The sequence below is a fragment of the Ochotona princeps genome, chromosome 14 (assembly GCF_030435755.1).
Source record: "Ochotona princeps isolate mOchPri1 chromosome 14, mOchPri1.hap1, whole genome shotgun sequence".
NCBI classification, from domain to species: domain Eukaryota; kingdom Metazoa; phylum Chordata; class Mammalia; order Lagomorpha; family Ochotonidae; genus Ochotona; species Ochotona princeps.
In genome coordinates this window covers 4,819,123-4,844,120 of record NC_080845.1, presented here as the reverse complement: position 1 = coordinate 4,844,120, position 24,998 = coordinate 4,819,123, and the positions used below count along the sequence as shown (strand labels likewise).

Sequence of the window (24,998 nt, the reverse complement as noted above, 5' to 3'; positions counted from 1 at the left end):
TGAGGGCTGTGTGGGCTGTGTGGGCTGTGTGGGCTGTGAGGGCTGTGTGGGCTGTGTGGGCTGTGAGGGCTGTGAGGGCTGTGTGGGCTCTGTGGGCTGTGAGGTCTGTGAGGGCTGTGTGGGCTGTGTGGGCTGTGAGGGCTGTGAGGGCTGTGAGGGCTGTGTGCCGGCCCCAGGGACTGGGGACTGAGATGATCTGAGCCACAGGTGGGTGGAGACTAGGGGGAGGGGCCAGAGAGATTGGGGAGTGGGATTCTCAGATGAGGCGCCAGATTACTTATGATTGGTGGATAACTGGACGGCACGAATTTCAGGAGCTGTGGGGAAGGGAAGCAGGAAGTGGCACAGGGTCCAAGATGGGATGTTCGAATCACTCCTCACAAGCACCCCTTTGGAGGATGACTTGGCGCAAACTTCCCAAACACCTCCCCAACAACCCAGCAGCAAGGCCTCCGGGAACGCCACTCCCATGAGCAGGGATTTACTGTAGCACAGTTTGTCTGGCTTGTCTCACACACAGCACTGGGGGCTGCCCAGAGCCCCTTGGTAAGAGGCGGACAGGTCGACCTGGTTTCACTGTGGGGTCATCCAGCAGATGAACGGATCTAAGTGAGATTCCCAGTGAGGTGTGCTGTTAGCAGCCGCAGAACCAGGTCAACACTGTGGCTCAGCAGGAAAAGTCCCAACCCAGATGAGTGAGAGTGGAATCCCAGCTGACCCACTTCAGAGCTGGCTTCCCTGCTAAAGTGCCCAGCAAAGCAGCAGAAGATGGCCCCAGGGCTTAGGACCCTGTCACCCACAGGGGAGCCCCAGATGGGGTTTCTGGCTTCAACCTGGCCTAATCTTGGCTGTTGTAGCCATTTGGAGAGTGAAATAGGTCACTTTCTGTCTCTCCTTGTCACCGTGCCTTTTAAATAAATAAAATTAATATTTAAAAAAAAAATCTGTTTGCTAGGGGCAGTGTTGTGGCATAGCCAGTAAAGCTGCTACCTGAGATGCCAGCATCCCATAAGGGCATGGGTTTGAGTCTCGGCTGTTCCACTTCCGATCTAGCTCCTTGCTAATGCACCTGGGAAGGCAGCAGAAAGGTGGCTCAAGTCCTTGAGCTCCTGCATCCCCATGGGAGACCCAGGAGCAGCTCTTGGCTCTTGGGTTCAGTCTGGCTCAGCCCTGACCACTATAGCCACTTGGGAATTCAACCAGCAAATGGAGAATCTCTGTATAACTCTGCTGTCAGATAAATAAATAAACCTCAAAAAAAAAAAAAAAAAAAAAAAAAAAAAAGAACAGGGCCTGGCTTGATGTGGCTCAACTGATTAATCCTTATCTTACAAGTACCAGGATCCCTTATGGATGCTGGTTTGTGTCCCACTGCTCTACTTCCCAGCTCCCTGCTTGTGGCCTGGGAAAGCAATTGAGAACAGTCCAAAGCCTTGAGACCCTGCACCCATGTGAGAGACCCAGAAGAAGCTCCAGGCTCCTGGCTTCACATGGGCTCAACTCGGCCAATGTGGCCACTTGGGGAGTGAACTAGCGGTTGGAAGATCTTTCTCTCTGTCTCTTTCTCTTTCTCTCCATGACTATTATCTGCCTTTCCAACTTCAAAAAAGAAAATGTGAACCAAGGTTTGCATTGTGCTTATCAATGTTGGATGGCCACGGTTAGTCACGTGGCCAGTCTGCGAGGGTCTACGGCAGCGCATAGGCAGAGGCTGACAGGCAGGGCGTGGTGGGGGCTGCTCCAGTGACATCTAGCACAGAGCATGTGGCAGCAGCAGGCATTATTAAAACCTTTTCTTCAAGGAAAAAAAAAGTACTTAGAGGAGAAAGGAGAAAGCTTTCATTGCTGGTTCACTCCCCAAGTCATTTTTTTCTTTAGATTTTTAGATTTTTTTCTTTAGATTTATTTCTGTATTTCAAAGGCAGAGTTGCAGAGAGAAAGGGAGAAACAGAGATCCTTCGTCTGTTGATTTAGTCCCCGAGTGGGCCAGGCCAAAGTCAGGAGCCTGGAACGCCATCCGGGTCTCCCAGGTGGGCGCAGACCTGAGCACTTGCGCCACGTGAACCTCCTTCCCCAGGTGCGTTATTAGGAAGCTGGATCAGAAATGCAGCAGCTGGGACTCGAACTAGTGCTCACACAGGATGCTGGCGTCACAAGTAGCAGCTTACTCGCCTGCATTACAACTCTGGCCCCCAATGTCATGTGGCTTGAGTGTGTTCTATGAGAGCCGCTGCGTGTCCCTGCAGAGGAGCTGGCAGCACGACCTGACAGCGCAGTGCTGGGTTCCCTCCTGCTGCGTGTTGACACAATCTCTGGCTGTCCTGCGCTGCAGGCCACATGCTGACCTGCGTCCTGGGTGGGAGTCACATCTTCTCCCAAGTCCCAAACTGTCACCTTCAGATAAGCACTAAGAGAATGAACTGCCAGGTTGAAAGTCATGCATGCATTTAGGATGTAAAAGCCTCGACTAGGCTGCCCACCTGAAGCTAGTCTGATTCATCAGCCCAGTAGGCAAGCCAGCATGGCCTGGCCAACTCTGTGGCCACCCTCCTTAAAGTCCTGTGCCCACTGAACAAAGGTGCCAGAACTGAGACCCTGAAAGGGCAAACAGCTCTCACGGCCAGCGCGTTGAGTGGGCAGCTCTGGTGCCTCACCCCATCACCTCCCCCCGACCAACTTCCACCCAGGTGAACTTGCCTCCAGTGCCCCGGAGGGGTGGCATACCAGCTTCTCTGAACCTTGGTACACACTGTCCTCTCCTCCAACCACGGACTCGCCACACTTCCTGCTGGAAGGTGAGGGCTGGCGCCAGCATGGTGATCACACGCACATGGCTGCACTTTCCATTCATTCGTATCTGCCTGTGTCCACTTACTCACCAAATATTTACTGAACACCGGCTTGTACCAAGTACAGGCCAGGCATCAGTGCTACTGGGACAAACAGACACTCCCTACCTGGCTCGGCTCAGACCTCCAGCTGGGCAGGGAGTGGGGGAGGGTCAGGTAGGGCCAGTCCAGGAGGGAACAGAACAGGTCAGGCATGAGGCATGAGCACCCTGGGAACACAGAAGTCCTCCAGCTGAACCCACACATAGACTGATAGCAGAGGGGGAACTCTTGGAGCCTCAGGGTGACATGGATTATGTTCCCTGTGAACTTGATAATGACATGAGCTTGCACTTTCGAGTTCTCTCCCTAGGGTTCCTTCAACACATGGCCAAATCTTCACAGCCTCCTTGGTGGGAGGGAATGTGACTGTCCCCAAGCTGCAGGAGAGACAAGTGCGATGGTTCACGGTGGCCTGGTGCGGAGGGAACTGAGCCGGCATTTGCTCACACAGCTGTGTTTTTGACCGTGGTGCCACGTGGCCCCGGTTTAAATACAAACCGCACTGCCAAAACAGCATGGCCAGATGTACCGTGTGTGGCAGGGCTGAGCTGGCGCCCTTGGGGCTGGGCTCAGCCGCAGGCTCCCTGGGGGCTTGGGGCTGCCTGCTGCTTTTCTCTTTCCCCAACCACAGGGAATGTGTTCTCTCTTGTCCTTCACCCGATATTGTCTCCCCAAGAAACCAGCGCCGGGGGCTTCTCGTGTGTACCCCAGCAGACAGTACTGTGTGAACACATGCCCATGATGGCTGGTTCTGACCTCACAGGTGCAGAGGGTACATTAGGTCCCTGCAAAGTGAGCAGCCTTCAGAAAGGCCCTCGAGGGTGCCCCTGGCTTGGGATCTGGACCTTTGTGAAGTCGGCCCTTGGGAGTGCCGAGGGCCTCATGGCCCGCAGTATCTAAGCAGCAGTACACAGTGAGGCACGGGACGGCTGGATGCGGTGACACAGTCAGCAGGTGCAGCAGATGCCATACCTGATCCTGGCTTCTGAATGCTATTGTCCAATCAAAAGTAGCCAGAACTGCTCCTGTGGCTGACACGGGGCAAAGGCAAGGTGAGCCAGGAGAACCTGGCAGCGTGGCACAGCAAGGAAGTGCCCCAAGCCCAACTGGGCTGGGGCTCAGCCCAAAAGTTCTCCCGATGGCCAAACACAGGGTCATTTGAGAACTATCGATTGCAAACTCCAAGCGTAAAATAAACAAAGTCCCATCCTGGAGCAGCTAAATGGCTGACTAAGCAGATCCACAGGAAAGCAGGCACACATTGTCTTAGCAAGGAAATGATAAGTTGTGGCACTCCACCCTCCCCCAGGATGGGGGTTACATTCCCCACCCCTTTTGGGGGCGGGGGCGGCTTGACTTTGTGACTTGCTTTTAAAGAATGTTGTGATGTAGAGCGGGAAGCCACTACCTGCAGCGCCAGCATCTCTCGAGAGCCCTGTTAGAGTTCCGGCTGTTCTGTTCTGCTTCTCACCCAGCTCCCAGCTAATGCGCGTGGGAAAGCAACGGAAGATGGCCAAGTGCTTGGGCTACTGCTTTCTGCATGAGAAGCCTACACAGAATTTCAGGCACCTGGCTTTACAGCCCAGCCCAGCCCAGCCTTGGCTGTTGGAGCCATTTGGGGAATGAATCAGCAGATGTCTCTCTTTCTCTTTATATAACACTGCCTTTCCAATAAATCAATCTTTTTTTTTTTTAAAGGGACCTCTTATTTCTCTCTCTTTCTGTTTTTTTAAAGATTTATTTTAGGGCCCGGCGGCGTGGCCTAGCGGCTAACGTCCTCGCCTTGAAAGCCCCGGGATCCCATATGGGCGCCGGTTCTAATCCCGGTAGCTCCACTTCCCATCCAGCTCCCTGCTTGTGGCCTGGGAAAGCAGTGGAGGACGGCCCAATGCTTTGGGACACTGCACCCGCGTGGGAGACCCGGAAGAGGTTCCTGGTTCCCGGCATCGGATTGGCGTGCACTGGCCCGTTGCGGCTCACTTGGGGAGTGAATCATCGGACAGAAGATCTTCCTCTCTGTCTCTCCTCCTCTGTGTATATCTGGCTGTAATAAAATGAATAAATCTTTAAAAAAAAAAAATAACTTAAAAAAAAAATAAAGATTTATTTTATTTTTTATTGGAAAGGCAGATATACATACAGGAGAGACAGAGAGGAAGTTCTTGCATTCGCTGATTCACTCTCCAAGTGGCCGCATTGGCTGGAGCTGAGCTGATCCAAAGCCAGGAGCCAGGAGCTTCGTCTGGATCTCCTGCACAGGTGCAGGGTCCCAAGGCTTGGGATCATCCTCAACTGCTTTCCCAGGCCACAAGCGGGGAACCAGAAGGGAAGTGGAGCAGCTGGGACATAAACTGGTGCCCATATGGGATCCTGGCGTGTGCAAGGCGAAGACTTTAGCCACTAGGCTACCAGGTCAGGCCCCCAATAAATCAATCTTTAGGAAAAGAAAAACAGAGGTAACTAGTAAGTGCATGGTGAGGAAGCATGGCAGACATCACCCCAGTCTGGCAGCGAAGCTGACACCGCAAGTGACATCCCATGACTCTGACGGGCACTGGGACAGCACATGAGAACACCTTACGAGGCATTCCTTCCCCAAATCCAGAACCCAAGCCAGTCAGTACATAACAAGCAAATGGTGCACCTCCAAGGAAGGTCATGCCTGGAGAGAAACAGAAAGCAAGGGAAGCCCAAGGAAGAGTCAGAGCAGAGCATCAAGGAGAGCGACCTGCTGCAGTCCAGATAGCCTCTGGGAAGGCGGTGGAACCAGCCGGGGAGCGGCACTGCAGTCAGGTCCTGCTGGTAAACACACCTTGGCCTCTGAGATGACAACATCTGGGAAGCGTGTGACAGGTGTGCAGGCCGCCCTGTGACCTGGGCTGGGGGGTTCCTGTCAATCGTTATTCCAGTCACCAAAGCTCCATCAGTAGAAGAGTGAGGGGTGAGTGGCACTTGGGTAAGACAGGCTTGGGACGTCCACAGCCTGCGTCCAAGGGCCTGATTCAAGCCTGTACAACTTCCCGCTCATGCTGCCTTGAGAAGCAGTGGTAACTGTTGAAGTACTTGGGTCCTTGTCACCCACATTAGGGATATGGATGTCAAGGCTCCTGCTTTCAACCTAGCCTTGCCCTGGTTATATGGGCATGACTTCTGTCTGGTATTCTTTCTCTCTACTCCTGCTTCTTTCTTTTCCTCCTCTCTCCCTTTGTCTCTCAGGCTTAAGAGAGAGAGAGAGAGAGAGAAAGAAAAGAAAATCAATCAATTTAAAAAAAAAAAAAACCCACAGGGGCCAGCACAGTGATATAGCATGCTAATCGTCTGTGTGCAGTGCTGGCATCCCATATAGGTGCTGGTGCTAGTCCTGGATGCTCCACTTCTGATCCAGTTTCTTGCTAATAGCCTGGGAAAGTGGCAGATGATGACTCAAGGCCCTGTGTTGCTGCTTCCACATGAGAGACCCGAAGGAGGCCCCTGGCTCCTGGCTTCAAATCGGCTCAGCTATGGCCATTGAGGCTATTTTAGGGAGGGGACTAGCAGATGAAAGATCTCTCTGTCTCTTTCTCCATCTCTCCTCTTCTCTCTGGAACTCTGCCTTTCAAATACAAATAAGAAGTCCTTAAAAAGAAAAAAAATTAGGGGCCAATATTATGGCTCAGTAAGTTAGGCTGCCTCTTATGTAACAGATATATCTCTTTTCCACGTGCCAATTCTAGTCCCAGCTGCTCCACTTCCCATCCAGCTCCCTACTAAAGTGCCTGGGAAAGCCATAGAAGAGGCCCAGTCACTGTGGCTGTTTAGTGAGTGAACCAATGGATGGAAGATTTTTCTCTCTCTCATCACCAACCCCAGCTCTCTTCAAATCACATCTCCCTAACATAACTGCTTTGTGGTGCGGATCACTGCTTGAAATTACCTGGTTTATTTTCATTTTCTTTGGGAGTCAAAGAGACAAAGGCACACAGAGATGTCTGCTATGCAGTTGCCAAATGCCCACAGCAGCCAGGGCTGGGCCAGGCTGACCACAGGAGCCCAGAGCACAACCCGGGGCTGCCACATGTATCTTCCACGGGACTTCCACGGGACTCAGGTACGTGGGTCATCATGTGTTGCCTTCCAGAGCATGCATTAGCAGGAAGCTGGGTGGGAAATAGAAGAGCTGGGCAGGACTCAAACTAGGCAGGACTCAAACTAGGCAGCATGTAATGGGCCTAGGCGTCTTCCCTGCTGGCCAGGAAGCCCACCCATCAATGCGCTTGGCTTGGTGATGTTGCTCGTAACACATTGCAGCTGACTGCTGGATCCTGCCTCTGCCCTGAGCAAGTCATCCGGTCCCTGTGGATCTCGGCTTCCTCTTCTGTGAAGCCAGCATCAGTGCAACACCCGCAACACAGCAAAGCTATGAAAAGTGGAGCCGACCGCAAGTGAATGATGCCTGCAATAATAATAATAATTATTATTATTATTATTATTATCATCATTCTCTGCCACCTACCACCCTTGAATATATGAGAGAAAGGCCTCAGCCAGACAGGGATTGGGTTATGTGATGGAGTGCAGCCGTGACTGCTCCTTCACCTCTCCTTGTATACTCTTCCCTCCACATCCTAATTCGGATGTTGGACACAGATAAGTCCAATTAATCTTTTTAGCTACAAGCCCAGTTCCTGTTCCTGCCCATCCCAATGAGCGCCAACTAACTCCTTAACTCACAACACTTAGGTATTCGCTCCTGCCCACCTGTGACTCATCTATCAACTGAGAGGGGACGGTATTGCATTGTGTAACCACTCCCCTCCCAAGCCCCTTTAAAAGGCCTGTGAAGCAGGGGCTCACTCTCTCTTTCTGGTCAGGTGTTTCCGTTACTCTGGCACCTCGACTCCTGGCTGATCCAGGACAGGTAATCCCCTGAGCATGGTCGCTGTGTACTGCTTTGATTGGGCTTGTGATCTGTTATGTTAGTATGCTCTGTTATCACCAGCTTGATTAATAAAGACGCCTTAATAAAACCTTAGACACGTCTGGTGTGATCTCGCTCGCACCCTGTCCGTGAATGAATGAATGACAGGTAGTAAGTGTGAGAAATACTGACTGGGGTCTAAGTCCTTGCCTTGCACGCACCGGGATCCCACATGGACACTGGTTCATGTCCAGGTTATTCCACTTCCCATCCAGCTCCCTGCTTGTGGCCTGGGAAAGCAATTGAGAACAGTCCAAAGCCTTGGGATCCTGCACCCATGTGGGAGACCCAGATGAAGCTCCTGGCTTAGGATTGGCTCAGCAGCAGCCGTTGCAGCCACTTGGGGAGTGAACCAGTGGTTGGAAGATCTTTCTGTATCCTTTCTGTAAATCTGCCTTTCCGATAAAAATGAATTAATCTTCAAAGAAAAAAAAAGACAGTCTGCTCCCATCCCTGGCTCATGCAAATTGGTAGGTGTACATAAATAAATAAATAAATAAATATTTTCTGGGCAGGTCACACCCACTCCTGTGGGCAGGCCTGGTGCTCTGGCAGATCCCTCTTCCCCCTTGGCCTCTGCTTGTATACCCCTGCAGATTCCCCTGGCCATTTGCAGACAATTCCTGGGGTTCCCCTGGCTGGCATTCATCCTTGAACAGCCTTGTCCAGGTGAAGGACCGGGTCCCCTGGGAAAGTGACACGGGGAGGTGGGGAACCCAGGGGAGAAAGCTGTGCTCCACCTGACCCAAAGCACAAGCCAGGTTGGGCTTCCTTCTGAGGCTTGCAGGTCCACAGGTCAGGGCTGGAACAGGTGCCCATGTGGCATGGCAGTGCTGCAGGTGGAGGGTTAGCCTACAGAGCCACTGCCCTAGCCTCCACAGCCATGGGCTCCCTCTGGCCATGGGCCACGACACCTCTTCCCCTCTCACAGCAGTGGAAAGCAAGGCTCCAGCACACGAGGTGTGGAATGCCACAGACGCCCCACAGTGGCAGTGGGGCGGAGGAGGACTGGGGCTCTGAGTTGGGGCAGAGGGGAGAGACAGGAAGGAGCAGGGGGCTTGTGGAAAGCTCAGTGCCCCGTGCCCAGTTATCACAGCTTCATATCTTCAGGCTGATCTGGAAACAGGATGTGGGTTTCCCTCCTGGGGCCCAGGCCCCCCGAGTGACAGTAGTGACAGACACGCGAACATGTTCTGGGGAGGCAGCGCAGCTCTGGGGCTGTCCCACAGGCAGACTTCTGTCCGGTAGTCACTGAACATGTGGTTTCGCCTCCAAGCCCCCTACATGGAACTGGCGAGGTGGCACCAGCTCTCTGCAGTGTTGAAGTTGCCCTCACTGTCCTAAACCCAGCCCCGGCCTGAGTGTGACAGGCAATGACCCTGCTGCCTCCGGGCTTTGCATGGACCCCTAGATGTGACCTGAGTTGAGGAGCTGCCAGCCAGGTCCCCAGAGCTGGTCAGGACCATGTTAAGGAAGTCTGAGCAAAGTGAGGGACGCAGGACCCTCAGCTGGCCCCTACTCGGTCTTGCTCTTGTGGTGCTGCTTTTAGCTCTTTCCAAAGATGGTGGCTGGCTTCTGACTCCTGCCTGCCACCTGCTGACTAGGTGACACTGGGTTCCACTTCGATCCAGCTCCCTGTCAATGTGCCTGGGAAAGCATCAGAGGATGATCCAAGCGCTTGGGTGCCTGCACCCACCTAGGAGGCCTGAATGCACTGTTTGGTTCCTGGCTTTGGACCAGCCCAGCTCCAGCCATTGCAGCTATCTGGGGATGAACCAGTGACTAGATCTCACTATTTTTCCCTCATTCTCTCTAACTCTTCATTTTCAATAAATAAACACATTTTTTTGCAAAATGACTGAATGTGAACATTGAAAGAGTTGGGCCCATGGTGAGAATTTGACACACAGCAGCTGTTCCAGCTAGCTCATTTATTCCTGGAAACTTATTTTTAATTGACTGAAAACACGCGATGACTCTGACTCTGCCATACGTAAGATGCCCATTCCTCATTGCCCACTGCCAGTTCTAGAAGAGAAGCATGGCTGGTGGGCAGGTGCGGGCTCATTTGAGGATGTTCAGATGTGCGTTGACGGGGCAGCTGTGGGGCACAGCAGTTAAGATTGTGGCTGGGATCCCACAACCCATATTGGAGCGCCTGAGTTCAGCTGCCTTCCTGCTGATGGGGACTGTGGAAGACAGGAGATGACGGTTCATGTACTTGGGTCCCCAGCCACCTACATGGGACAGCCAGGTTAAGTTTCCAGCTCCTAGTTTCAGCGTGCCCCATCCTGGCAGTTGCATCTGGGAAGCAAATCACAAGATGCAAGAGGTGTGTGTGTGTGTGTGTGTGTGTGTACGTGCAGAAGTCGACACCTTAGAACAGATGAAACCCAGCAGGTGCCTGGAGAGATAGCAGTGCATGCGCCAGTGTGGTTTCCTGTCTGCCTCACGCCCTCCACCCCCTCACCCCACCCCTGCGCAGTTTGTTTTAGCACTTACACCTCCTGCTGTTTTCTCACCCGTTCGTTGTAGCCAGTACCTGCTCCCCCACATCCCACCGTGTCTGCCACATCCCCCACCTTGTGGACAAGCACCCAGGGCTTGGCACCCGCGTGTCTCCACCCCCATTTCCTCCCCCCACCCTCCCCCCAGCGACTCAGCTCTGGAGGAGCAGAGACCCACTTTGGGGTTGAATCACTGTGCTCCGCTCCCACCTGCACCTGAAAATCACTCTTAGCTATAGACAAGGTTTTTCCTTTTCAGGGAGATTGTCCATTTGCTGGTTCAATCCCCAAATAGCTGCTATATTTAGGCCTGTCCTAAGCCAGGAGCCAGGAGCTTCTTCCAGATCTCCCACGTGGGTGCAGAGGCCCAACACTTGGGTCATCCTCTACTTTCCCAGGCCACAAGCAGGGAGCTGCATGGGAAGTAAAGCAGCCAGACATCAACAGGTGCCCATATGGGATCCTGGCACCTGCAAGGCAAGGATTTGAGCCATTGAGCCATCGCACTTGGCCCACCAAAGTTTCCTGAAAATTAAATGGAATTCCATCTGACGCTTCACCCAGAAGGTGATTTCGCGGCCCCCACCCAAGCCCGGGGGCAGGGGTGTCTTTGTGAGTGCCTTTTTAACACCCTGTTGGCTACCTGCACATATCTTTTCTCTCTGTGGGAATCACTGTTGGTATATTTTGCCCATTTTTTAATTGAACTGTCTGTTCCCCTGAGTTAGTTGTATGTTCTGAATACAAGGCCTTTCTCAGAAATGTAATGCATAATACGACTCTGTGACTTGCTTGGTCATCTTGAAAAGTATTACATTTTGGCAATCTACGCAATCAATTTTTTTTAATAGATTGTAGTTTTGTCTTTCCTAAGAAATCAATGCACTGTAGCATAGAGGCTAGAATCACCACCTGCGGTGCTAGCATCCCATATGGTCCACTTCTTATCTAGCTCCCGGATGTACCTGGGAAAGCAACAGAAGATGGCTGTAGCGCTTGGGTGACCTTGGAGCCTGGGTCTGTCCCTGTCCTGGCAGTAGCAGCCATCTGGGGAGTGAACCCGTAGCTAGAAGATTCTGTGTCTCTCCTTCTGTCATTCTGCCTTTCAGATTGTGTGTGTGTGTGTGTGTGTGTGTGTGTGTGTGTGTGTGTGTGTGTGATAGAGAGAGAGAGGGAGAGAGAGAATGTTTTCACTATCTTGGACAGAGGGACATAGGCCCAGGGTCATACAGCTTGCCCAGTAGGGCAGGACTTTGAGCTGTGGTCCTGAGCTTCCTCTGCACTCAGGACCGCCACGGGGCTAGGTCGGCTGGAAGAACCGGAGCTGGAGGAAGAGGCTGTGCCCCTCCAGGGTGCATGGCCGGACTTGGCTGAGATGTCCCCTCCAGCCTCGCCGGTCCCCACCCTGCAGCCTGGAACGCGCTCAGGGTTGCGCGCCACTGCGGTTATCTAGCGCCGCCTAAGGGGACATATCGAGAACTACAGGTCACGCACTTTCCACCAGATCCAGTAACTGCAGGCCAGGCAGGTGCCCACTTAGAGGACCCATCCCACGCAGGCCAGAGCTCTGGGACCCCCACGGACCTCTCCTGGATCTACAGCACAGTCCCTGAGGCCGGACTACATTATAGCGGAAATCATCTAACTCGCCTTCAAGAAGCATCCTCTTTTTCCATTCCTCTTAAAGAATGACCAGCGGGGCCTGCCTTGTGGCTTGGCGGGTTAAACTGCCACTTACAATGCATGCCTGCCATATGGGAGCGCTGGTTCAAGTCCCAGCTGCTCCACTTCTGCTTCCTGGGAAGGTAGCAGAGGATGACCCTACCATTTGGTGGCCCTGCCACCCACGTTGGAGTCCCAGAGGGAGTCCCAGAGGGAGTCCCTGGCTACATCTTGGCCCTGATAGACTTGGTTGCTATAGGCATTTGGAGAAGTGAACCAGCAGACCAGCCTCTCACTGTCTCTCTGTATACCAAGTAAAGTGAATATGTTAGAACTTGATCTTTGTCCTGTCTGGTCTGGTTAACTGGGGGAGCAAAAAGCATGGGGATGAAACACCTCGTTAAGAGCATTGGGACGCCTGCCTGATGCCAGGCCTGTGGACGCAGTGGGACTACAGCCCCTACAAGAATAACAAATTCCTGGGTCCAGCGCGATAGCCTAGTGGTTAAAGTCCTCGTCTTACATGCCCGGGATCCCATATGGGCACTGGTTCTAAATCCAGTGGCCCCGCTTCCCATCCAGCTCCCTGCTTGTGGCCTGGGAAAGCAGTTGAGGATGGCCCAAAGCCTTGGGACCCTGCACCCGCGTGGGAGACCTGGAAGAGCTCCTGACTCCTGGCTTCGGATTGGCTCAGTTCCAGCCATTGTGGCCGCTTGGGAAGTGAACCATCGGACAGAAGATCTTCCTCTCTGTCTCTCCTCTTCTCTGTATATCTGCCTCTCCAAAAAAAATAAATAAATAAATCTTAAAAAAAAGAACAGTAACTCATTTCTGTCCTCAGCTGGGCTCACGGTGCCAAGTGGGGACGCAGAAATCCAGCATGTGGCCACAGAGATGTCACTGTCACATGGCCACGGCTGAGCTGAGTGGGAGGGGTCTGTGGTGGCAGTGACTGCGTCTGGGTTCACCAAGGGCCACTGTGACTGAGTGGCATAGATGGGGTGGGGCGGGGCTGAGAGCACAGGTTTGTTCTTTTTTTTAAGATTTATTTACTTTTGTTTATTTTTTAAAAAGATTTATCTTTATTGGAAAGGCACATCAGATTTATGGAAAGGAGAGACAGAGAAAGATCCTCCATCTGTTGGTTCACTCCCCAAGTGGCCACAAGGGCCAGAGCTGATACCATCTGAAGCCAGAAGCCAGAAGCTTCTTCCGGGTCTCTCACATGGGTGCAGAGTCCCAAGGCTTTGGATCATCCTCTACTGCTTTCCTAGGCCACATGCAGAGAGCTAGATGGGAAGTGGAGCAGCTGGGACATGAACCAGTGTCCATGTGGGATCCTGGTGCATTCAAGGTAAGGATTTAGCCACTGAGCCATCGTGCCGGGCCCTGTTAACCATCATCTATACAAGATGTCAGCACTACAGGCAGTGGTTTTATCTGTGCCACAGCACAGGCCCTGTGGTTGAGCATCTTAAGTGTTAGGCAGGATGACTGCTCCCCTCCCTCCTCCTTCTAGCATTATAAATTAACAGATACCATCATGCACACCTGTGCCCTCCCAACACCATCTAATTCTAATTCCTTCCCAAAGCCCTGCCTTCCAATACCATCAGCCCATGAATTCGGGGATTCGGTTTCTAACACATGAACTTTCAGGGGGAGGCACAATTGAACCAAAGCCACTGTCCAAAAGAAGCAGAGTCTGAACTGTGATGAACAGATGAGAGAGGCAGGTAGACAACATGCAGACCAGGGCCCAGAGCACATGCAAAGGCCCTGGGGCAGAGGGAGGAGGTTGGAGCTCCCCGCCTAAAAAGCCTCCAGTATGTGTGGGGTGGGAGGTGGGAAGAGCAGATGAGGCACAGCAGGGCAGGGTCTAACCTAGAGACCAAGTCTCCAGGCAGCGGTCAGGCCCCTTGCACTGAGGTTCAGGGAAGCTGTGAGTGGTTGGAGAGTTCCCAAGGACATTCAGTTCTCAGGGACTCACTCAGCCACAGCCAGAGTGGCCTGCTTACACTGGTTGTGGCTGGCTGGCTGGAGCTCTTGCATGCTGAGGTGGAAGATGGTGCCTGCCCTGCGTCCTCCACCCCCGCCCCCGTGGGCAGAGAGGAGGGGAGGGAGCAGGGCCAGTTCCAGCCCAAGGGTCACCAGCTAGGGTGTTGGCAGCTCCCTCCCCAAAGGGCAAACCCAGGGCCGCAAGATTCAGGACAGAGCCACACTGCTCCTATGTGTTGGGTCAGGAGGAATTCCTGCCACTGAACTGGCTGAGCCAAAGATCCCATTTAAGGATTCTTCTTTTTTGTTTTTTTAAAGATTTTATTATTATTGGAAAGCCAGATATACAGAGAGGAGGAGAGACAGAGAGGAAGATCTTCCATCCGATGTTTCACTAAGGATTCTTTTGATGACTCTGAGGCAAATATTCCTGGGATCTACACCAGTCCCCACTCCTCCTCGGGGGTCTGGGGAGTGTCCCCCAACCCCTCCATCCCCTCAGCCAATCCGCTGAGCCATCCCCGCTCTCATTGTTGTTTGTTTTTGGAGATGTAGTTATTTGATGGGTCCAGTGCAGCAGGTTAAGTCTCCATGACCTGTGATGCCAGCATCCCGTATAAGTGCTGGTTTGAGTCCCAGCTGCTCCATTTCCAGCCCAGCTCCCTGCTAATGCTCCAGGGAAAGCCACAGAAGGTGACCCAACTGCTTGGGCCTCTGCCACTCCCATGGGAGACCCAGATGGAGTTTCAGGCTCCTGGCTTCAGCCTGGTTTAGCCCTGGCTGTTGCAGGAGTGACAAAGTGGATGAAGAGTCTTTCTCTGGAAGGCAGAGTAACAAACGGAGGGAGAGACAGTGACCTTCCAGCCACTAAGTCACTCCACAAAGGGCTGCAACAGTCAGGGCTGGCGCAGAGGTCAGAACTCTGTCCTGGCCTCCCACATGGGTAGCAGGGCCCAAGGACTTGGACAATTCTCTGCTGCCTTCCCAGTGCAGTGGCAGGAAGATGGATTGGAAGTGGAGTGGCTGGGATTCAAGAAGGCATTTCTGGTGTCATGAGCCGTGTCTTGACCCGCTGTGCCACAATGCCAGCAATCTAATTGCTATGTAAATCTGTACTGTTTGTTGTTGAGCGTTTCTCAGACTCAGTGTGTCTATCTGTGAAGCTTGTCGGGAAGTGCAGAGGTGGGGGCAGATTAGAACATACGTGACAAAAAAGATATCTAGATGTAAAAAGAATTCATTCCTTTTTACAACACATTTTTGTTTAATGGGCATATAGTAAATACACTTATTTATAGTATAGTGGGAAGTGTTTTTGTTGTTGTTTAAAGATTTATTTATTTTCATTGTAAAGTCAGATACAGAGGAGAAGAGGCAGAGAAGAAGATTTTCTGTTCGCTGAATCACTCTCCAAGTGGCCGCAATGGCTGGAGCTGAGCCAATTCGAAGCCAGGAACCTGGAGCCTCTTCCAGGTTTCCCATGTGGGCGCAGGGTGCCAAGGTTTTGGGCTATCCTCAACTGCCTTCCCAGGACAAGCAGGGAGCTGGATTAGAACCAGTGCCTGGGCCCGAAGCGGTGGTCTAGCGGCTAAAGTCCTCATCTTGAACGCACCAGGATCCCACATGGGCACTAATCCTGGCAGCTCCGCTTCCCATCCAGCTCCCTGCTTGTGGCCTGGGAAAGCAGTAGAGCATGACCTAAGGCCTTGGGACCCTGCACCCATGTGGGAGACCTGGAGGAAGTTCCTGGCTCCTGGCTTCAGATTGGCTCAGCATCGGCTATTGTGGTCACTTGGGAGTGAATCATCGGACAGAAGACCTGCCTCTCTGTCTCTCCTCCTCTCTCTATATATCTGACTTTGCAAGAAAAACAAATAAATCTCTTTTTTTGAGGAATTTTTTCCCTTTATTTTTGACAATCTTTACGAAGTTAATTAGGGCAAAAATGTTCAAAGGCTATAGGAAAGTGGGTAAGACTATTATTTCCACATTGATTTTTTCCTGTATCTGGGGTAAAGGGGGGCATAAAGGGAGAAATAAATAAATAATAAATTAATAAATCTTAAATAAAAAAGAAGAAGGCCTGGCGGCATGGCCTAGCGACTGAAGTCCTTGCCCTGAATGCGCTGGGATCCCATATTGGCGCTGGTTCTAATCCCGGCAGCTCCACTTCCCATCCAGCTCCCTGCTTGTGGCCTAGAAAAGCAGACAAGGACGGCCCAAGGCCTTGGGACCCTGTACCCACATGGGAGAACTGGAGAGGTTCCTGGCTCCTGGCTTTGGATCAGTGCAGCACCGGCTGTTGCGGTCACTTGGGGAGTGAACTACCAGACAGAAGATCCTCCTGTCCGTGTCTCCTCCTCTGTGTATATCTGACTTTGCAATAAAAATAAAATAAACCTTGAAGAAGAAAGAAGAAGAGAAAAGAAGAAGAAGAAGAGGAAGACGACCCGATGCCCATAAGGGATCCTGCCAAGTATAAGGCTAGGACTTCAGCTGCTAGGCTACTGTGTCACATCTGGAAAGTGCATTTGCTTTTTGTTTTAAATTTTGATTTGAAAGGCAGAGTTACAGGGAGAGCGAGAGATTGTACAAATGTTGGTTTACTCCTGAAACAGTTGCGCTCGGGCTGGGCCAAGTCAAAAAGCCTGGTCTTGTATATTGGATGCCATTTTCTGCTGCTGCCCAAGGCGTATTAGCAGGGAGCTAAACTTAAAGTGGAGTAACCTGGGCTTGAATCAACACCCACATGGGCTGCAGCATCCCAGCCTGTGACTTACTCCACTGTGCCACAGAGCTAGCCCCATGGTGGGACTCGTTAGTAATATGTGCATTGTGTGAAATAATCTACTCACGTCATCGGTGTATCCATCACCTCATACACTTAGCATTTCTCTGTCCTGGGAACATTCAGCATTCTACTGGTCAGACAGGAAAAGCATTATTTGCCACTGACGAAGGGGGCCATGTAAGAAAAATTTCATCTTGGAAGATGGACTAATGGTGACTACCCCCAGCGTGGACCTTTGCCCAGTGGTTCGGTGCCTGCTTGGGTCTCCCCCACCACCTTGCCCTGTATCAGAGTGCCTGGTCCGAATCCTGGCTACTCCACTTCCAATCAGCTCCCTATCCATGTTCACCCTGGGAGGCAGCGGGTGATGCGTCAAAGGCTTGGGGTCCCTGCCAGCCACAGGAGAGACCTGCATTGGGTTTCATATGACTTCAGTCTGGCCCAGCCCTGGCTGTTCAGGATTTGGGGAAGCCAACCAATGCATGGAAAATATGTATGTTTCTGTCTTTCTCTGCCTTCCAAGGCAAATGAAAAAAAAAAAAATGATATATACCTTCCAAAAAACAACCCACAATGAGTTAGCACATCATATCTGCTTAAACAGTGAGAGCTGAGGAGACAGAGCAGGCCAGTGTTGTCCCAAATGTGGCACGTCAGGACTCTGCCACACTGCAGATGAGAATAGAAGCTGGCAATATGACCACTTTGGAAACACTGGACCGCACCAGTCACAGGATCCAGCCATTGCGTGCCTGTGTTTATCCGAGGAGAGCACATGTCCCCACAAAGACCTGTACCCATGGAACACACAGCCAGCCCAGCGGTGAGCAGGCACTCCGTATGGCAGTGCATGGGCTCAGGACGTGCCTCCCTCCTAATTCCAGCTTTCTATTAGTGGATGGCCTGGAGGCAGGAGGTAACGGCTTAGGGAGTTGGGTCCCTGACACCTGCCTAGCCACGGGAGACAGGGATGGTTCTCTGCACCAGCTTCATCCTGATCCAACCCTAGGCATTGCAGCCATTTGGGGAGTGAATCAGTAGAAGCACATTTGTCTTTCTTTCTGCCTCTCAAATACACACACTTTTAAAAAATGGTGTTTTTTTTAAGAATTTGACACAAGGACTCATAGCAGCTAATTTGTGAAAGTAAACTGTGGGAAACAGCAAACATGCCCATCAATACATGATTGAACAAAGAAACTAAGGTCCAGCTTATCTGGCATTACAGGAGTCAGCCTTTGGTCCCTATAACAACACGGACTGTCTCTCTAAAACCACCAGGCTGAGGAGCCCACGCTGTGGTATAACAGGTCAAGCCACTGCCTGCAAGCACCACAATCCCCTATGGGCACTGGTTCCAGTCCAGCTCCCTGCTAATGTCCCTGTGAAAGCAGTGGAACATGGCCCAAGTCTTGGGATCCTGCTTCAACATGGGAGACCTGGATAAAGTTCTTGGTTCCTGGCTTTGCCTGACCCAGCCACAGCCACAGCCGTTGCGGCCATTTGGGGAGAAAATCAGTGGATGGAAAATTTCTGTCTCTTTGTGTCTCTCCCTCTCCTGCGTCACTTTGCCTTTCACATGAGTAAAATGAATCTTTAAAAAAAAAAAAAAAAAGAAGAAACAATTGGGCCAAATTAAAAAAGAAAGAAAGAAAGAAAGCCAGAAGCATTAAGTACACATCACATGATTCATTAAGTGAAATTCTGGGAAATGCAAGCTAATCTCCCACAACAGAAAACAGAGCAGTGGTTGCCTGGGCCAGAACAGGGAGGAGTAGGGAGGGAGGGATGATCACAAAAGGCCAAGGGGCAGAAGCTGGGCTGAGCAGCTGGGCGGCTGGGTAGGACACCCACCTCCCCACTGCGGAGTCTGTGCCGTGTGGTCTGGCTCCCAGAGTGTAGACCCCGAGGTGTATCAGATGGTGACTGCTTCCCCTCCCCTTCCCCACCTTCCGCACAAGAAATAAAAGAAGAGGCTGGTATGGTGGTGTAGTAGGTTAAGCCTCCACCTGCAATGCCAGCATCTCATACGAGTGCCAGTTCATGTCCTGGTTGTTCCACTTCTGATCCAAATCCCTGCTAATGTGCTTGGGAAAGCGGTGGAAGATGACCTACGTACTCAGGCCCCTGTACTCATATGGGAGATCTGGATGGAATTCTGGGTTCCCAGTTTCAGCCCGGCTCAACGTGGCTATTGTAGCCATTTGGGGAGTGAAACAGTGAATGGAAAGTCTCTCTTTTTATCTCTCTCTGCCCCCCCATAACTGCCTTTCAAATAAATAAAATAGCTTTGTTTTGTTTTTAGCCTTCCAAGGATTTTATCTGGCACACAGGTATGTTTTGTTTGGAAGAACTTAGCAGTCAGGAAGTTTCACCTGGGAGAGTTCATACTGAAACCTGGCATTCCAGCATCCTTGGTGCAAAGGGGCAGGCAGGACAGGTTCATAACTCCTGGGATCAGGTTCTGCCTGCACGGCGCCACCTAGGGCAGGCATGGGACTTGGTCAAGGCTGGGGCGGGGTGGCAGTTATCTGAGTGCACAGGCTGGTGGGGGGGGCGGCGGGAGGTGGAACTGCTCTGTGGCAGGTGCGCTAGCTGCCTCATCATTGCTTCCCACCCATCACCCTCCAGGGCCCAGCTCCTGAGCGGGGGTTCCCCATGCATTCAGTGCTCCACTTCTCATCCTGTCGCCCAAGGTCAAGACACTCAGGTGGAGCTCCTGACGCACCTGTCACAATCCAGGTGTGACGCACTCAGCTCCAGAATGGTGATTCACGCTCATGCCACCACAGGAGGCTGACTCACACAGCGGAGAGGCATACCTGGCTCGAGTGCCCAGCTTTGCCACTGACAAAGTCTGCATCATCTGCGGAGTCCCGGTGTGCATTTGGCCCCTCACCTCTCCCTGGGGGAAATAAATTCAAATTGTCTTACAGAAATGCTGCCAACTTTCAGTTCAGCCAACGCACCAACAAAATGTGATGTAAGGACCCAGCGTGACGACTCCATTGGCTAATCCTTCCCCTGCAAGCACTGAGATCCCATATGGGCTCATGTCCAGGCTACTCCACTTCCCTTCCAGCTCTCTGCATTGTAGTCTAGGAAAGTAGCAGAGGAAGGTCCAAGTCCTTGGGCCCTGGCATCCACATGGAGACCCAGAAGAAGCTCCTGGCTCTTGGCTTCAGATTGACTCAATTCTGGCCACTGTAGCCATTTAAGGAGTGAGCTAGTGGGTGGAAACCTCTCTCTTTTTCTCTGTAACTTTGCCTTCCAAATAAAAAGAAATAAATCCTAAAAATACTCCCAGTTTCATGCGCCAGATATGTTATAAATGTTCCACCCTACTGATGTAGCACAAACAGTTCTAGACTCAAATGAGTGGATATAGCTGTGTTCCAATAAAACTTTATTTACAAAAATAGATAAGCCAGATATTGCTTGCAGGCCACAGTTCACCAGTGCCTGCTCTCATCTGTTTATAATCTATAAATGTACAGAAGAGTACGAGCATGGTGGAACAGCAGCCTAAGCCACAGCTTGCTGCACTGGCATCCCACCTTGTTCAAGCCTCGAACGCCCCACTTCTGATTCAGCTCACAAGAAGGCACAAGTGTTTGGGTCCCTTCCACCCATGTGGGAGACCTGGATGGGTGACTACTGGTTGCTGGTTTTGGCCCAGTTCAGTCTTGGTTGATGCAACCATTTGGGAAATGAACCAGTGGATGGAAGCTCTCTCTATACATAATTGCTTTTCAAATAAGTCTTAGACAAAAAAAAAAAAAAAAAAAAGACACAGAGATGTGTGTATAAAGAGAGACATCCCTTTAATTTTGAAATTGTGACCTGGAAAGCAGGAGCCGGCAGAAGCAATCCAGGCTCCCTCCTTGGACCTGTGTCGCGCCGACACATACTGGCTCAGGTTTCCAACCTGGAGAAACCCATCATCAAGTCCCTGTTGGCACCATCGAGTTTGGCGGAGCAAGGGTGCCCAGGCTCTGGGCGGCTGACACCTACCACTCCGAGGTCTTCCCTTTTGCCACCAACCCTCACGGGGCTGAGACCTCCTCCCCACCGTGCTGTAGGTGACGCTGCATGAGCACCCCTCCCAGCCGTCTTTAGGGCTACCTCCCAGTAACTGTGACAGTGCAGCACAGAGGTTCTAACATGTATCCCCAGAAGGGCAGTGGAGACCCGGAGCTGTGGGTCATGTATGACCAAGACACCTACCACAAAACTGCACACCAGTGGGACAGCCTGGTGGGGGAGGTCCAAGGGTGCCATTAATGGGAAGTCTGCCAATGGAGTGGGCACACACTGCCTGGGCCACACAGCCGCTTGTCCCAGAAGAAACAGGAGCAGCTTGCAGCAAGCCTTCCGAAGAGAACCCATGGTCACCTGGGGCCTACCGCGGCCGCCAGCAGGAGCTCACACTGGCTTGCTCCCTCTGCCGCTGCAAGCACCCAAAGCTCCATCTGAGGCGGCAGCTCTGGGGGCACACTCCCTCAGGGGCTGCCCAGACACTGTGGAAGACCAGAGAATGACCAAACACCACCCCCCACCCCATACAGCAGCCCTAAGTCTAGCTGGGCTGGCTGCAGTGGGGCACTGAGAGGTGGTTGGGCCCTGCCAAGGGTGGTGTGGGAGGAGGGCACAGCAGGAGATGGGTGCTCCTGAGAACTGAGGCACAGTGAGAAGGGTCAGCTGGGAGCTCCCTCCCCCAAGCTCCGTCCCACCGCTTCCCTGTCCCCCCCCCCCAAGGAAGACATTATTGCCTGTCTGCTAGCACCAGGGGACTGTACCCACAGGGCGGCACCTGGGGTGGGGCGGCCCAGGGCAGGGCCTCCAGGGAGGGCCTGCAAGACAGTCCCACAACTTGGCTTGTGACAACCCCAGTCACAACCCCCTGCACAACAGACGTGACCCCACCCCCACCCAGCCACAACACCCTCCGGATCTTAACGAGGTGGCTCAAGCACTGGGAACCAGGGGCCCAACAACTTCCTCTTCCGATCTCCTTTGCACATTCCAGAAACAGGGACCCGAAGCGTCTAGCAAAGAGGGAGCGGTCCACGTGGACTGCCAATCACAAGACCACAGAGGTTTCATCCAATCACAGCAGAGGGCTGGCCGGGGGCGGGGCCAGGGGGTTCTTGTCCTCACTGGATGACGCTGTCCGGCTGTCCGTTCTGGGCAACCCGTGCTGGGTCAGAGGTGGGGGCCGAGTTGGGTGTGTGGCTCTGCAGGTAGCGGCGGAAGTCTTTGACCATGGGCCGCAGGACCTGGATGAGGACGCTGAGGGCCGCCTGTGTGCCCTCCATGGCCTGGGCCTGGCGTTCCTGGGCACAGGCCTGGAGCTCCTGTGAGCGGCGGATCATCTGCAGTAGGTCGTTCTGCTGCTCCAGGTGCTGGGCGATCTCCCTCACGTGTAGGTTGGTGACCCGCTGCTCCTGGATCAACTTGGCTGAGTTGAGGGCGATGCGGCTCTTGAGGGCCTGCGGCTTGACTGTGGCGTCTGCGTGCTGTGCCATCATGTCCACTGGGGCTTCGGCCGCCATGGGTGGGGGAGCCTCAGCCGTGCAGTACTCCACCACCCCCTCCTCCAGCGTGTGGTAGGTGGTCTCCGCCGGAACTGCAGGGGTAGGGGAGAGAGCCAAGGCACAGGCAGGTCACTTTCTGGAAGTGAGGACACAGGCCATGGGGCATGAGGGCAGGGGAGGAGTTCAGTTCACCACCTTTACCTTGCCTCCCTCTCCCCACCCCCCCGGCCGGCCCTGCATGTAGCAGAAGACACCAATACGGAGATTTCCCAAAGTTTTAGGGCATTTGTGAGTACCCAGCACAGGGAAACTCAGGACTTTGACAGACCCTCCCAATGACACCAAGAGGTGGGGCACTGTCATCATCAAGTTCAGATGCAGGATCACAGAGGGACTTGCCTACCGTCACCCGGCTCCTGGGGCAGGGCCAGGAAGCATGCCCAGATTTGCCCAGCATGGAAGCCCAACCTGCTGTGCCTTCCCCACCCCAGCCATGGGGTAGCAGAGGCTAGGTGATGAGGACGCTGCAGAAGCTGTCTGTGGCCACACAGCCCCGCCTCTTTGGCCACCATGTCCCTTGTGACTAGCAAGAATGGGACAGCAGCAACTAAGGGGCCCAATCCATACCTCCCTGTCTCTTGGGTCACATGAGTCCAGGAGATACCTAACTACCCTTCCTGGTCCACAGCAGGACCTGACAGACAGCATGGCCCCTTTCCCCCTATTCAGTACAGGCTTGGGCCTTGGGACACTTACACACACACACACACACACAGAGTTCCTTCAGCCCCATCAAGACTCTTTGGTGGCTACACTTCCCAGCCCACCCCGGAACAAGAGTTCATGGTCACCGGCACCCATTCCTTGCCTCAACTTCCAAATCAAACCCGAGCTAGTTCTGCCTTCACTGATAGCTTTTTTTGAACCCTGCAAGGAATTTGGGGGAAGGGTTGGTGGCTGATGGGGCCCCAGTGCGTGTGGAAGAGTGCGGTCACCAACTGTATCCCCACCCTGCCAGGAAGCCCTCTTCTCCCCAGTCCTCAGGTTTTCCCCAAGTGATGGTAGAACTGTTTACCCGTGTGCCTTCTCTGCCCTATGAGCCTTGAGCGGGGCTGAAGGCTGAGACACCTGGGCAGCCCTCGAGTGGGTCAGGGTGTGAAGTGCTACACGCTTGGGGGATGAATGAGTGAGCAGGTGAACTCCAGGAAGCATTATCTCTGAGTGTCCTCCACTCTGCAGACACACATGAAGTCCCAGAGTGAACAAGGTCATTTCCACCTGGGGAACTCTTCTGAGACCCCTCCCCTCTGACCTTTGACCCTTGGCAGCCAAGCTTTCCCTGAGCAGGAGAGGGGTCACTCACTCTGTGTCAGGGTGACCGTGGCCGCGGCTGCAGTGGCCGTGGGTCCGAGGGCCACGGGGTGGATCTCGGTGGTACTGGGCAGGCTGATGATGGTGGCCTCGCCCAGCAGGTTGCAGATTCGCTGCTGCATGGGGGTCAGCAGCACCGGAGCTACAGCTGGGCCACCGCCCCCAGTGCTACCGCCTGTCCCGGGCCCACCAGCGCCATCGTCCTCAGTGGGCCCGGGGGCCTCGCCGCCCTCCACGGCAGCTCGGACCTGGGCAACCTTGCGCCGGACCTCGGTCTTGAGGTCTGACCACTTCTTCTTGACCTCAGGTAGCTCCCTGCGGCAGGTGGCCACGGCATTGACCCTGCGCAGGATGCTGTGCCAGGCTGCGCTCTTGGCAGCCAGGGGGACCCCGGCGTTGAAGTGGTTCACCAGCAGGTGCTTCTTCAGCTCCAACTCCTCCACGATGATCTCCACCTCCCTCTCGGAGAAGTTCATCTTCCTCTTCTTGGCTGGCACAGCCATGGCTTCTCTTAAAAAGAAAAACTGCAATCCCCTGCACTGCCCCAATTGCCCTCTTCTCCTTCCTCAGCCTCGTTCTTCACCCACCCACCCCAGCAGGGGATAGGCCGGGCTTGCTCAAGGCCAAGCACCAGGCCTTTGGTACCCCTCTCGCTACGCAAAATGCGTAGGGCCCAGCCTCGACCCGCTCGGCCGCGGCCAGCCAGCTGCGTAATGGCTTCCTGAATCTGCCTCTTCCGCCGCGGTGTGCGGAGATCCGCCCACTTCCCTTTCTTCCCGCCTCCAAGTGCGTCTCCAGGCGAATCCATGCTCTCGATTGGTGGACAGCTCCGATACCATGTCGGCCACTGGCTTATTCGATAGGTCACTCAGCTAAGGGACACGCCTACTCACTTAAATCAGCGTTTTCATTGGTGTAGAGATGTGCCTGTCGCTCAAGAGCGCTTCTATTGGAAAAGCATTCTGTCATTCAAGGAACTGTCTTACGACCCTAACGCCGTGGGTTCAGGTATTTTATTGGCGATCTAGGGAGTTCGGAGACCCAAACTCGGCCTCCCAAAGATACTTGATGTCTTTGCCTTGATTCACTTTTAGTCCCACCCACGAGCACAAACTGCCTCTTACAACTGCAGTTCATATTTCATTCTGTTTCCCTCCGTGCACGCCCGCTCCAGATACCCTTCCGAAGCCGCAGTCTGAAACCGAGTTTCTCAATCGGAGTCGGACACGGGGCCCTACCACCTGTCAATCAGACAATTTCGGCCTATCACAGCGCGAGTGAACC

At 53.1% G+C, this 24,998-nt stretch overlaps 1 protein-coding gene across 1 annotated transcript; it reads right to left on the bottom strand.

Annotated features, from left to right (window-relative positions):
- Positions 1-21,593: 21,593 nt before the first annotated feature.
- On the bottom strand, positions 21,594-24,421 carry NAIF1 (nuclear apoptosis inducing factor 1). The gene is made up of 2 exons (XM_004593535.2): positions 23,707-24,421; positions 21,594-22,435 (listed from the first exon to the last, which is right to left on the bottom strand). The coding sequence occupies exons 1-2, from the start codon at positions 24,215-24,217 to the stop codon at positions 21,963-21,965; spliced, it is 984 nt and encodes a 327-aa protein (XP_004593592.2). The 5' UTR covers positions 24,218-24,421; the 3' UTR covers positions 21,594-21,962.
- Positions 24,422-24,998: the final 577 nt, after the last annotated feature.